Below are 14,957 nucleotides of genomic sequence, written 5' to 3'. Positions count from 1 at the left end.
CAAATCGTAGTTAATTCCTGATCGCTAACCCATTCCTTTATTTTGGCTTCATATTTTATTTCCATACTTTCAGCTAAAAAGATGTTTCTATAGTGGAACTCCGGAAATCCAAACTAATTGGGTCTGTGGCCTGTAAGGCGACTTTTTACATACAAATCTAATGGTAGGGACTTTCCGGAGCATTTAACATCGCTCGTGGCGAGCATCAGCAAGCATCCGAAACTATGGATGGAGCACTCGGCTCGCTGTACTGACTGCCTGAATGCTCGCATCGTAACGTGTTACGTTACGACAAAATGGCTCCGGTCAGTCCCTACCATAATATGACAGTACTTGAGTAGCAATGCAGGTACAGTACTGTATACTTTATTAACTTTTCAATAATTTTAAAACTTGTATATAATAATTTTATGTATGTAATAATAAATCAGTGAGTCATGTGTTCTGATTATACGAATGCTCGAATTGTAACGTGTTATGTTACGATGAAATGGCTCCGGTCAGTCCCTACCATAATATGACAGTACTAGAGTAGCAATACAGGTACAGTACTGTATACTTTATTAACTTTTCAATCATTTTTTAACACATATAATAATTTTACGTAAAGATAAATCAGTGAGTCATGTGTTTTATTAAAAAAAAAATCTTTAAAATCTTGTTCAGTTTTCCGAAGTTCCACCGTATTTCTGTTGTAATGCTATTGATTGATATTTTTTAAAAAATTAAATGATCAGTATTCGTACCCAACTACTTCCTTGTGTAAAGTCTGCAAACATGTCAGCATTGGTGATCTAATAGCCGCATTTTGCTACCTTTATGTCCTCAACATTGGTATAATATCCTGTGTTTGGGCCCACTGTCATTCATGCAGTATCCTATGTGATGAGGCTTACAACGCTAACTATGCAGCAGTCTTTCACGCGGTATCCCATGTGGTGAGGCTTACAAAACTAATTATGCGGCAGTCTCCCATGTGATGAGGCTTACAACGCTAATTATGCAGCAGTCTTTCACGCGGTATCCCATGTGATGAGGCTTACAACGCTAATTATACAGCAAATGTGGCTGTTCTGCAGTGCAATGAAATTAAAATACGAATACTTACCCCTGGAACTCTAGCAGCTACTGTAAGATGGGGTAAAGTTAACATGATATTTTTAGTGGGCCACCAACTTGGTCCAGAAACAGAGACATTAATAATTTTAAATGGCGCCATTTTCGTAGGATACCATCTCAAGGGCGCAAATATTTTGCGGTCCCAGACATCGCAGGAAACCACTGTTTTCAGCATTGAATTAGTAGTCAATTGGTAATTTATAAACCCTTCAATATGTCAATAAATACTATGGTAGGTTTCAAATGGGTAGTTACAATAATTTGATAAAAAGTATACTCAAAGCTAACTTCTTGTTTTTGCTAATTTCTTGAGTAACTAAATTTATCATCTTGGGGAGATTTAGTTATACGAAAATTTACAGTAGGTAACTATTTTTTGTTCCTTTATGGTTTTTTTCACTTATAGTCTACGGTTCATTTCATTACAGAATTTATCTATGACTTTTTAAAATGTCACTCCCCGCTAATTTATTTAGGTTTTTTAACTTAAATACCAATTTTAAATCAGCTTTGAGGCTCCAAGGTATATCTTTTGATATTTTAATGTAATTTAATATCTGTAATATTTGGTTTGCATAATTGAATACTACGTATTCATACAACATCCACACATAACCTACAAATGATAGTTTTTTTTTTTAAATATTGTGTTAAATGTTTCAGTCGTCCAAGAATGCCGAATCCATCGCTGGATCAGACCCACTCTTATGAAATTACAGTCTCGGAAAGAAAAGCAACAATTCAAGCAGGTGTATCCAAAACCACCAAATCCAAGAAGCACTTATCTAGAATTCAACTATAACGCTGAATTGTTCGCTTTTGGGAAACGGCTTAAAGAAAATTTCGACCCGCAACTACTGAGGACGGCATTTACTCACCGATCTTACATTATCCAGCAAGAAATGAAGCAAAGGACTTTGGGAATAGAAAACCCAGATATTCAGATCCAAGACAACCGGCAGCTCATTGAAGAAGGTACACATACTATCGATTACTACTTCCACCACTATCTTCTTCTAAACCTTATCCGCACCCAATGTTCCATACGGCACTGCATTATATACAGGCAGTGTTACCTTCATTTTTAATTACATGAAGGCAATGTGATCACTCCTGCGCTTCAGGGACCAGTCCAGAGTAATATTATATAAATATTGGAGTGTAAAATCACTAATCTTATTTTCATCCACCCTGGGAATCGCATCCGGGACCTCCAGAACGGTAGCTAAACACTCCAACGAGCACGGAGGCTGACCACTGTACCGTCTCGTATAGAGGTAAAGGATAGAATGGAAGACTGCACACATCCGTCCTTACTATAGATGGCTGCACATACTTCTTCATCCCATAAAAATGTCTCTTGAACATTTTATTTCAGGAGAAGCGTTCATGAGAGACTACATCCAGGCATACCTGGAGTGTGCCCTCCCTAAGTTCCCCACCGAAGGCATCACGTCCATCAGAGACCACCTCATGCACCCCGACTTCCTAGCCAAGGTGGCTTCACATCTCGGAACCAAAGATCTCATCCTTTGCCAGGTTTGTAACAATTCCAAATGATTGTCATATACAGAGGCGTGCATTCTATATAGGCAGGAAAGCAGTACCTACCTTGGATTACTCGCGTTCTATATAGAAACACGACCAGTGCCTACTTCGCCTTATCCTTACCGTAGAACGGGGCTACTTGAACTTTGATATATTATTTGAGCCCAGTACAAAAGAGATTTTAATCTGTATTTGGTCCACAATTATGAACGCATCGACATGATTCATTGTTTCCCTGACAGGTGACACTTATTTGTCACAATAGAACGGGGAATGTAGAACGGGGCTACTTGAACTTTGATGTGTTTCTTGAGCCCAGTACAATTTTTTTGATTTAGAACAATGAACGTATCGACATGATTCATTGCTTCCCTGACAGGTGACACTTATTTGTCACGATAAAATGTACTGGGCTCAAGGAACAAATCAAAGTTCAAGTAGCCCCGTTCTACGGTACCCAATCCTACTGCCAACCCTGATGAAAAACTCTGTGCACGCCACTGCATATACATATTCAATATAAAATTTTGTTTTCTCTTTACTCAATAGAATGGATACAGTGTTAGCAGGATTATATTAATTACAAAAAGGCAAGGTCAAGAACAGGTTCTTCATGTAGTAATATGGAATTGATAAATATTTATCTTGTCCTGATACAAATGGTATTTAGTGCTTTTTCTCAGTTTTTATTTTTTTCAAACATAAGTTTTTTTTATGTCAATTATATTAGAAGCTTGTCACGCAAAATTTGTCTACTGATTGATTTGTTTTAAATCAATGATCTGAAAACCGAATCAAGTAATTACTTATTTTGAAGAATCTTAGCTCAGTTTCTATAAGTACATGAAATGTATAGGATTCTACAAAAACATTACAAATATCTTCTAGTTTTTTCTCAGTTACTGAGGTAGTTTTGACCAGTTTTAAAGTTACGAAAAATCACAAAGAAGAGACATATTAACTTGTTATAATATTTTAATATGTTGCCAACTTTTTGCCTTTTATACGTAAGATTATGTTATTTCAGACATTTCTCCCAAGTAAAAATTTATTATTTTTACAGGAGTACCCTGTGACTGATTACATCTTGGAGAAAACTTACAAGGCGCTAGTCGCAGCCTTGATCCACTCCACCGGAGTAGAGAGCGGAGCACACTTTGTGAGGGACTTTGTCATCGCATCGCTCAATCAGAGAGACGTCAACGAACTATGGAATATAGAAAATCCGATGGAGATGTTGCAGGACCTCTTGGAAAAGGCCGGCAAGAACAAACCGGAGTTGAGATTAATCGGAGAAAGTGCAAAGAACACAGTACTGGCGTGTTACAGAGTTGGGATCTACATTGATAAGGAACTCTTTTGTGCAGGTAAGAATATTTCGATTGTATGCAAGTACAGTAGAACCTGGATATAAGAGAGCTCGTGGGACTGGGACATTTCTCACTTAAAAAGATGTCTTTCTTATACTCAGCTTTTTTTCAGAGTTTTTTCTTTTGTCCAAGTCTCTTACTTCTAGGTTCGACTTTAATAAGTAAGAAGGAAAATAGCCTGATAAAGTAATTTCAGTCTATCTATAGTAATTTCTAAAATTAGATTAACCCATTGCAACACAAAGCCGGAGAATCAACGACCAAGGCATATTGCCAACTAATTTGCTGTTTTCGGATCAGAAAAATTTGTAAATAAAATTATTGAATTTGGAATTTCATAAATACAAAAGAATGAGAAAAATATTTTTTAAAAAAATGTTAATCTGATATTTTTCTATGTACTGAAATGATGACCTATTTTTAAAATGACATTTAAATATTGATTGTTCCTGAAAATATGCAAAATTTTATGATTTTTGTAAATTACTATTTTATTTTGATAAAATTATTTTGTCTGCTCCTGTTTGATCATTTTTTTGCCAAGCAAGCTCAGTATAATAATTTGAGGTTTAATTTACTTTATTTTTCTAGGTTATGGTGAAAGCATTAAAATTGCTAAGGAAATGGCAGCGAGGGAAGGCTTAAAAATATTCTTTGGAACCGAAAATCACATGGCTCCCATTAACTTCAGAATGGTTGGTGTCCCAAAGGAAAAATCCAAGGCCAAGGTCATACAGGCTTCGTAATTTAAGAAAACCCGTGTAATTTTTATGAAAAGTTAATAAATAGATTTATTATTGTGTAGATAAACATGTTTTTTTCTTCATCTTTCAAATCTAATATGTATTAGAAACAATTATTTGTTTTTACATCATTGCAATCTCCAAATTATGGACCAATTTGAGCTATTTCTCCTGGAGAGTTACATACCATATTTATTGTAACTGCAGACAGTTGGTAGAATTCCAAATTGAATTGTTGGGTAATATATCCAAAATAAAGCAAGGTTTTTGTTGAATTGAATTCTACATTTATTTATGGATATCTTAATACGTGACGCGTTTCGTCTTCTTAGGACATTATCAAACACTTTGTGTTTGATAATGTCCTAAGAAGACGAAACCCGTCACGTATTAAGATATACATAAATAAATGTAGAATTCAATCCAACAAAAACCTTGCTTTATTTAGATATATTACCCAACAAGTGTATATACCAGCTAGGTACACAAATCACCATTAACACAATTTATGGAAACATGCATAGAACTACAAGATCCAAAACACAGGGACACATACCTCTCTTGGTGAAAAGAATCTCAATTATTATGCAATAAAGTTATAAACCTGCTTCCATTATCCATGACATCAGGCCTTTTTTTTTTTAAAAAAAAAGGTCCCAGAACTCACTTCATGCCAAGCTTTTTACTTAAAAAAAAAACATTTAAAAATTCATTACAATACCATATTTTATCATTTTGACAAATTATATAAATATAGATTGTGATTACGTACACACAGACATTGTTTCGTCTAATTTATTTTGAAAATAAAAAAAATAATTAGAATTAGGGGTATAGTACAGGTCAAAACAGAATGACATGTCGCTCACTCCTTTCAAGAACGTCATAAATCAAAAAACTTGATTTTTCAGGAGAATGTTTTTAATGTTTAAAAATATAACACAATGTATTAAAAATAAATATCAAGCCACTTATTCAACTTTTTACTGTGCAACAGATCTTTTTAGGTAAAACCTGAAGGTTCTTTCTCAATTTGAAAAATATATAGTATATGAAAAATATATAGTATACACAACCCCTCAAGTTCTGAATGTCAGTGTCATGAAATTTTACTATTGAAAAACTGTATGTTTAATTGCATAGGTCAGTCATTAAGCTTGATACTTCATGTTAAAGAATCTAAAAAAAAATATTATTTGCCAAATTTCAATATACCAATATCACTCACTCCTTTCAAGAACGTCATAAATCAAAAAACTTGATTTTTCAGGAGAACGTTTTTAAAGTTTAAAAATATAATACAATGTATTAAAAATAAATATCAAGCCACTTATTGAACTTTTTACTGTGCTACAGATCTTTTTAGGTAAAACCTGAAGGTTTTTTCTCCATTTGAAAAATATTTAGTATATTCAAAAAAATTATTGAACAATACCTTTTCTTCAAAATGCAAAAACAACACTTTCTGCCCTGTAGCGGGTAAATATTAAGTTAAAAATATGCCTCTTTTGCTGGGATATAGTTCATTTTCTGGGCATTTCGAAAACATGCACAACTGAAAATTGATGATTTTTGATTTATGACGTTCTTGAAAGGAGTGAGCGATGTGTTTAAAAATAAAATAAAAATTGAAAATATTTCAATAAAATAATAATTTATTGTGGAATATACACAGTTTAAAAATTGATAATTTCTGTTCCACTATTGACGTAAAAAACATGTGTTGTTAAATATATTTAATATGTGTGGAAAATCCAATTAGATGCTAGCAAATTTGTGGAGTAAATTTAAAAATAGCCAGGAAATTCTCCATACCAATCCACAATACTTTTATCGTGCCACATGTAAACACCTTTTAGATCTTGCGGGGCGTCTAACACCAAGTATAAGGGGGCCACAGTACCTCTCTCCACCGTCATGTGCCCCTGATACGATGTCATTTGCGTGCTGACAAAACCAGGATGAACACAATTAACAGAAATGTTATTAGGGTATTCTTTGCTTTGTATAAATGACAAAGCACTAACGGCAACCTTTGACATTATGTATGCGCTCATTCCCCATCCTTCTTCGTCAACTCTTCCTGCTTTAGCTGCGGCGATATAGCGTTCCACTAAATGGGATAAGTCAGAAATGGTTAAATTTGTATCCGCAAACAACTTCCTGAGTGACGGATTACGTACTCTAGACAAATGTCCCAAGGAACTCGTTAGGTTGATCACCCTTCCATTTGGTCGTAGTACGGGTAGCAAAATATTACAAGTTGAAAGCAGTGAGTGGTAATTCACTTTCATCGTTGTTTCTGCTTGAACACCCAGAGGCACTGAATTATCTAAAAACGCAATCGCTGCGTTATTTATAAGGATATCGATACCTCCATGTTTCTCTTTTACGAAATTCCTAAATTTCGTAACACTTTGTTGGTCTGTTATATCCAGCTGATGATACAATGGATGCAATCCTAATTTATTAAGTTCTTTCACGGCATTTTCTCCTCTTGATACGTCTCTTGACGTTAAGTAAACCTCCCCTTGAAATCGTTCACACAATCCTTTGACAATCCCAAAGCCAATACCTTTATTAGAACCGGTAACTACAGCAATTTTTCTGTCCATTTTTAGTCTAATTTTCACACAAACACAAGCACTTCACTCACAGTTCAATAAAATAGTAAGATTATCAACTTATAATGGTATCGCAATCAGAAGATAAGACCTGAAATACATTTAACAACAAAAGCAATTATCTTTAATCAATAGTTTATTACAGACATTAAAATTTAATTATCATACTTCTATGATGCTTTTGAAGAAGAAAAAATAATATAATTATATTGTATTGATAGCAGAGGATTGTAAAAAATAAAGTTAGTTAATATTTATAAAACAATACTGTATTCAGAGACTTCGAAAAAATATTTCACATTCATATTGTCAGGATTATGACTGTTTGGGTGCCACCCCAAACCAATCAACTATTTGCTTATCATACCACATATACACTCCTTTAACATCTTCTGGAGCTTCTAGCGCTAAGTATAGAGGAGCAACGGCTCCTTGTTCAGTAGTCAGGGGTCCTAAATGCTGAGTCATGTCTGTCGCCACATATCCGGGATGGACGCAGTTCACACAAATGCCTTTAGGGCCGTATTCCCTGTTCTGGATGAACGTCAGAGCGTTGACGGCAACTTTAGACACAACATAAATACTCTCCCCCCATCCTTCTGCCACGTGGGACCCATTTCTGGCCGCCTCGACAAACTGTCTAACAAAATCGGACAGCTCCGGTTCGGTTAAATCACTTTTGCCGAATGTTTCTCTGATGAGCTTCCCAGGAATGCGCGCCAGATGCCCAGAAGAGCTCGAGACATTCACAACACGGGCTTTGGGCCTCAGAAGAGGAAACAAAATGTCGCAGACAGAAACTAAACTGAAATAATTAACTAGCGTCGTTTTTTCTGCGCGGGATGCAAACGACTCTTCGGAATCAGGCGGAAAAGTTATCCCGGCATTGTTTACTAATATATCAATCCCTCCGGCCTTTTCTTTTATATAATCTCGAAACCGTGTTATACTTTCATCGTCTGTGATGTCCAATTGGTGGTAAAGTGGTTTATAACCGGATTTATTCAATTCTAAGACTGCGGCTTCTCCTCTCCCGACATCTCTAGAGGTTAAGTATACATCGCCGTTAAACTTCTCACACAGGCCTTTGACAATCGCGAATCCTATACCTTTATTTGAGCCCGTAACAACTGCAACTTTTCTAGACATTTTTATAGAGAAAATAATATATTTTTGCGTATTTCAATATGTTTTACTAACAAGAAGCAATTACTCTTTGAGGTTAAATATGACATCTGTCAAAAACCAAAATTGAAAAATATATTCAGCTATATGGTAACATAAATGCGGGGTAAATTGTAATAAATAAAAGAGGCAATTAACAGCCGATTCAGGTAAGTACATATGTATTATTGATGTTTATTTAGAAATTATAACTTTAGTTTTAAAATGAGGATCCATGAATAAAATCCTTTCTCAAAATACTTTCATCCTTACATACTATATTCTTATTGTTCGTAGTTACAAACTGGATGTTTTATCAAATGAAGTCATCGCAATGTACAAAGTTTTAAATAAATATTTGTATTTTTGTAATATTGTTTTTTTCATTTCACTAACTAGTATCTCAATCTTCAGATGGGACCACAAAATATCATTCACTGTGGTACATTAATCACAACTTAAAAGTCTTTCAGTTGTGTTACATATTGTGTGTTATTATTTATGATTTACAAAAAGGGATAACATTATTACTAATGATAGAAAAATATAATGTTAGTGTAATAAAAGCAGATGGATTAATCATCATCGTCATCATCAATGAGTGGTGTAATGTAATACTCCACAAACATCTGCCTTTGTTCTTCTCGTTCTATCATCTGCTGAACTACCAGCAACCCTCGGGAATCAGTTTTTATGGCCACCTGCAACATATTTCATTTGTATCAACTCACATTTTCATCTAAAATAATGTTTTTAGTGGAGTAAATGATTAGAAAAATATAAAAAATTTTAATCTCAGAAAAAAATAGTCCCCAAGTAGGTAACTCAAACCCGAGACTTTCAGATGTCACATCCACTACTCTACCGAGTGAGCTAAGCAATTTTTTTAACAAATCCTGGGCTCAAGTCCCAGAGTAAGGAGTTACTTATTTCCGAGTTAAAAAAGTTGTTTAAAGGTGGAGACTGACCGGATCATTTCGTCGTAACATAAAGTCGTGACATCGCTGGCAGCGAGCATCAGCGAGCATCCGAAACTATGGATGGAGCGCTCGGCTCGGTGTACTGACTGCCTGAATGCTCGCATCGTAACATGTTACGTTACGACGAAATGCTACGGTCAGTCTCCACCTATATATTGTTACCATTTCTTTTACTAAAAAAAATCTACACGTAAAATGCATAGAATTTTCTTACAATTTAAAAAAAATATTGTAATAGTAAAAAAAAACTTGATTCATTTCAAAAAGTGCTAATATTATGTATGTAAACAAATTATTTATTGAAAAAAAAATGTGTTTGATACCTTAGTAGCCAGGCCTAGAGCTCTCATGATGAGTCGAATGGAGGAATATTTATACTTTAGGGTCACAGGCTCCGCACAAGAAAAACTATGAATCATGTCGGATGATTTGGGAATCTCTACATGAGACTTATCCTGAGAAAAGACAAATAATTTTTAAAAACATCAGTTAAAGTGAAATGTGTACTTATAATGAAAGGAAAAACAAGCAAGCAAACATATGGGCGTTTGTGAACTACCTGTAATTTTACCGTCCGGCAGTCCGGTTTTGAAAAATGAAAGCGACTACGTCAGTTTAGAGTAATCGAATTTACACACAACGTGTTTATGCACCGACCAATAGCACCGATCCAAAGAAAGATGGACAAAACCAGAAGCCAATTCAAGCCAATCATCGTTTTAAAACACTAACTAACTAATTCCGTGTAGTACACAAACGCCCTATCTGCATCCCTCAAAATTCATTAACACCAATATGAGAATGACCCAATGTCGAAAATGTGTAATTATATTCAGAAGATAAGATGTTTGGACTAAACAGTTGATGCACTCAATTAATTAACTCCTCTCTTCTCCAGGCATGCTTTTTATTCAACAGCTTAATGATTTAAATTGCTAGTGGTTGATAGAATCCAACTTCACTCCAATTTTTGTCTTCTGATTTTTTATCGTTTCAATGATTAATTATGTATTTTTCAACATACTTCTTCTTCTAATCTTTATACGCACCCAGTGGTCTACAGGGAACTGCATCATATTGACGCAGTGTTATCTTGACGTTACTTACATGAGGGAAAAGTGACCACTCCTGCGCTTGACCAGTCCAGGAAATATTATATAAAATATTAGAGTGTAAATATAGATAGATGTATGATAGATGTTCGAATAGTGAAATAAGGAAGGAATGCAAAGCTGAGATAAGCATTATCGATAAAATTAAGAAAGGTGTATTGAGATGGTTTGGACATGCAGAACGAATGAGTGAGGAAAGAACGGTAAAACAAATTTATGAGGCGAATGTAATTGAAAAAAGGAGCATAGGAAGACCGAGAAAAACACGATCAGGTATGCCAAATACTTGATAGTGGTCAGGTTAGGAGTCGTAATAATCGGCGGGTATGTATGAGGAGATGCATGAATGTAGAAGAGGAGAAGAATGTTTGCAAAGACAGAGTGGTGTGGCGTTCGATTCTCTCTGCCTACCCCTGAGGGGAAGCAGCGTGATGGTTAGTTAGTTAGTTTTTTGTTTAGAGTGTAAAATCAATAATATTTATTCTCATCCCCCCCCCCTGGGAATCGAACCCGGGACCTCCAGCACGGATGGTGTAGTAATAGGGATTAGTAACTAGTTAGCTCCGTTAGTTAGCTAGATCCGAGTGCCACTAACCTGTGGACTAGTGGTCGTTATAGTAAAGTGCGGATGGTTGGGAGAAAAGGTGATCTGCACCAGCTCTGAGGACTTATCGAGGTCAGACAGCACTGCCAGCAAACCGGGTCCCTTCACCACGAGTGCCGCTGTTTCCGCCACATCATCATCTCCTTTAAAGTACATTAGTTCTTCGGGTTCCTGAGTCCGTATTTCGCAATCCGTCATGGCATCCTCAGCGTGTTCAAGCCTGACAAATAAGAAAATATTGCATGCAAAAATGTAGATCTATTATATATATAGCGTGGTAATATTTTTCTTTGTAAATTAGTGGGTGTATAATAATCAAGTAAACAACGTGTTGCTTTGTAATTAAAGAAACGACAATAGAAGTTTATTCTAAAATAATCTTTTATAAAATACATATAATATGACAGTTTACCAAACACAATATATTTTTATCTGAAGTCTTTTGTTTTTTCAGTGCGACGCATGCGCGACGTCTGGTGGTAGATTTGCGCGATCTGCTTTACCGACTGTCACAATATTGAGAGTCGGTACTATATGTATTTAATAAAATCTATAGGTATTTTATTTACATATATACACGCCCCAGGCATTAAATGTTTACAACATTTTGAGTGTGTCCAAATATTTGTTCACAAATCTGGATTATCTCCAATAAGAAGTTATTTCACATATTATTTTAAGATATCTCAAAATCTCACCAATAGATGTCTCGTGACATCTATTGGTGAGATGTTGAGATGTCTAAAATATGAAATTGTAATGATTCAAGCACCATGTTATGAAATTTAACCATATATATAGAAGTTCTAAGAATTTGAGTAGTGTGATTTTAACTTTTATGTAGCAGAGACCCTTTTCACATCTCATATGTACTGTGTCATAAGATTAATGATATATCTAGGAATTCCAAAATTTTAAGTAGTGTGGTTGTCAATCACGGGTAGAATTGGCGAATGTTACGCATGTGTAAAGTAATCTTAATGTTACACAGCTTATGACGGTCGTAACCCTTCGTAAATGCCCAGAATTCTATAATACTACACTTTCGTGCTTACTTTTTACATTTGACTAAATGTGAAGACTGACTGGAGCATTTCGTCGTAATGTAACACGTTACGATACGAGCATTCAGGCAGTCAGTATACCGAGCCGAGTGCTCCATCCATAGTTTCGGATGCTCGGTGATGCTCGCCGCGAGCAATGATACGACGTTATGTTACGACGAAATGCTCCAGTCAGTCTCCACCTTAAGTTTTCTTTTTAAAACTTACACAAGCAGGAGGGGAGCTCCGGCTTCCTTGTAATACATCTTCAGACTAGAGTCCTCTCCTGAGCCGAATATGTTCAGGCACTCCGTTAGCACCGTGAGACTCACTTTGAGCTCCACCTCTTCCCCTCCGTGGATGGAGTACTCGCAGAAGTTATCAGCCGGTATGTACGCAGAGGCCTGGATACATTTGTTCTGCTCCACTGTAATCTTCAAACCCTGATCTGTACCGCAGAACACAGCGGACTGGAAACAATATTATATAATTTTATTAATTGATTTGGCAGTCACTTTGTGGTGAAATCTATCCATTTTTAATTAAAATTTTCACTTGGTAAATACCACTATTTTTTTAAATCTACTGTGACATGTGATTCGATGCATTCCGCATCATTTTCAAACACTGGTGTTTGAAAATGATGCGGAATGCATCGATACGGTATAAGATATGGTGTTTGGAAATGATACAGAATGCGTTGAAACACGTGTCACAGTAGATTTTAAGAAATAGTGGTAATTACTAAGTAAAATTTTTAATTAAAAATCAATATTATATATTTTAGGTATAGTAAAACCTCTATAAAACGGACATCTATTTAACGGACTTCGAATATAACGGATGAAAATCTGGTCAAATATAAAATTTTTTAAAACTTCCTGTTAATATTATACATGCTTAAATTCAAGTGTGACAGGCACCGTGGCGTAGTTGGGTAGACGCTCGACTGCTAAAACTGGCGTCGCGGGTTCGATTCCCGCCAATTGCAAAATAAATTCACGAAATATTTATTTTCAATTAGTCTGGGTGTTTGTGCTGTATTTTTCACATTTGCCTTCCCTATCCTACCTGCAGACAAGCATTTAAAATAGACACTTTGCGGATTATTCCTTAAATATTTTTTAAAATTATAACACTTTTTAACAGGTATGAAAATATAATTTTTTTAAGGACAGGAAGCACCTACTTGTGACTATCTTCAAAAGACGCACCGAATGGATCAACCCCGTGCTAAGACAAGAGGGTTTCCTGCAACAAATAATAGAGAGGACGGTCGAGGGAATAAACGCCAGAGGACGCCCATGCCGCCAATACCTAAGCCACTTATACGAAGACATGGGCTGCTCGAAGTATGAGGAGCTGAAGAGGACTTCCGAAAACAGGCGAGAATGGCGAAAGAGTTGTCATCTGTTGCTACCGACCAATCCGCAGGATTGAGACCAGAAAAAAAAAGGCTATGATAATCACAAATAGAATTTTATTTGTGTTTTGTATTGTTTATTTATATCTAAATACAATGTTCACATTTAATAATTTTGTTTTTATTTTAAACCTATTTTTATATAACGGACTTTCGGTTTGCAAGGACACCTTTTCCTCCTTTTCAGTCTTTTATATCGAGGTTTTACTGTCTTCGTTAAAAAATGTTAAAAATAAGATTTTAAACGACAATTTCACACTACGCGGTGTGGATGGTATGACAGATTTCAGACGCGGGTATCGGGTTGACAACACATTTAAGAAATAAAAATAAAACACTCACCTCTTGAAAGTTGATTGCCTTCAAGACGGAATATAACGTCTTAACATTATCCAGGAATGCCGTGAAACTATACTGAGTCCCCACGATGGACTCATTCTGGCTGTAAACCATTGTGACTTCTCTAAATATATTTATTAGGATAAGTTTTTACTCTTGATTGACGTCCAGCATGTAAATAGAGCAGACTATGGAAGAATACTGCGCCTGCGTAATTTTTTGCTCCACAAACTTGTTAGTCAATCTGGCTAACCATGCGGCCATTACATGTTTACAAGTAAGTTCTGCGTTTGACTTCAAAACTTGAAAATGAAATGCGGGACACGGACAAAAGTTTATCTCTGGAATTAATTTGTATACTTTATCAGAGTGGCCTTTTACTTGGGCTATTGTTCTGACACCATCGTCTAAGATATAAAACGTTACGGCATTCGATTTCTCCAAAATTTCTGTAGATCGCTCAAAAACGCTGCCGAATACGGAATGTATGGTTAGGATGTCTTCATCTGTTACTGAAAAATTAAAAACAATGATTTTCAACTCCTTTGAACTCTAGTACATACTATTTGTACAGTTATAAGGCCACCTACGAATTTGATTTTCCTGATATTTTGATGCAATCTTGTTCAATATGCCAAAAGCTACATCTGTAACTTTTACATTAAACTGCGCATTCATCTAATCATTAAAAATATCAAGGTTGGTAACAATAATGCACAATACGGCTGTTAATTTAAACAAATAATGAAAAAATACTGTTTTCAAAACAAGAATAACAAACGTGATCAAAAGTGATAGCGAAAACGTCAAACAAAACGTCAAAATTATAATTCGCGGCAACAGAATGCCCCCTGCATAGACAATTATATTCCTTTCTTCTCGTCTATA

At 35.5% G+C, this 14,957-nt stretch overlaps 3 protein-coding genes and 1 pseudogene across 4 annotated transcripts; 1 reads left to right on the top strand and 3 right to left on the bottom strand.

The window, feature by feature from the left end:
* The first annotated feature begins 1,534 nt into the window (after positions 1–1,534).
* Positions 1,535–4,847, top strand: mRpL44 (mitochondrial ribosomal protein L44). Its single transcript, XM_088267144.1, has 5 exons — positions 1,535–1,642; positions 1,783–2,094; positions 2,498–2,658; positions 3,731–4,034; positions 4,629–4,847. Exons 1-5 carry the CDS (start codon positions 1,570–1,572, stop codon positions 4,781–4,783), a joined length of 1,005 nt encoding a protein of 334 aa, XP_088123270.1. The 5' UTR covers positions 1,535–1,569; the 3' UTR covers positions 4,784–4,847.
* A 1,570-nt stretch (positions 4,848–6,417) lies between these two features.
* LOC148305139 (carbonyl reductase [NADPH] 3 pseudogene) lies at positions 6,418–8,639 on the bottom strand (annotated as a pseudogene). The gene has a single exon (XR_015838237.1). The product of XR_015838237.1 is annotated as a carbonyl reductase [NADPH] 3 pseudogene (transcript).
* A 107-nt stretch (positions 8,640–8,746) lies between these two features.
* Rad1 (Radiation insensitive 1) lies at positions 8,747–14,205 on the bottom strand. Its single transcript, XM_088267161.1, has 5 exons — positions 14,073–14,205; positions 12,536–12,777; positions 11,256–11,484; positions 9,872–10,003; positions 8,747–9,269 (listed from the first exon to the last, which is right to left on the bottom strand). The coding sequence occupies exons 1-5, from the start codon at positions 14,181–14,183 to the stop codon at positions 9,144–9,146; spliced, it is 840 nt and encodes a 279-aa protein (XP_088123287.1). The 5' UTR covers positions 14,184–14,205; the 3' UTR covers positions 8,747–9,143.
* A 14-nt stretch (positions 14,206–14,219) lies between these two features.
* On the bottom strand, positions 14,220–14,881 carry LOC148305137 (zinc finger SWIM domain-containing protein 7-like). Its single transcript, XM_088267162.1, has 2 exons — positions 14,660–14,881; positions 14,220–14,581 (listed from the first exon to the last, which is right to left on the bottom strand). Exons 1-2 carry the CDS (start codon positions 14,745–14,747, stop codon positions 14,220–14,222), a joined length of 450 nt encoding a protein of 149 aa, XP_088123288.1. The 5' UTR covers positions 14,748–14,881.
* Positions 14,882–14,957: the final 76 nt, after the last annotated feature.

This window comes from Brachycentrus maculatus, unplaced genomic scaffold, assembly GCF_059751285.1.
Source record: "Brachycentrus maculatus isolate JH-2025_06_01 unplaced genomic scaffold, ASM5975128v1 h1tg000285l, whole genome shotgun sequence".
In the NCBI taxonomy this organism is placed as follows: domain Eukaryota; kingdom Metazoa; phylum Arthropoda; class Insecta; order Trichoptera; family Brachycentridae; genus Brachycentrus; species Brachycentrus maculatus.
Note: the sequence above shows the minus strand (reverse complement) of the source record. Positions and strands in the feature narration are given on the sequence as shown.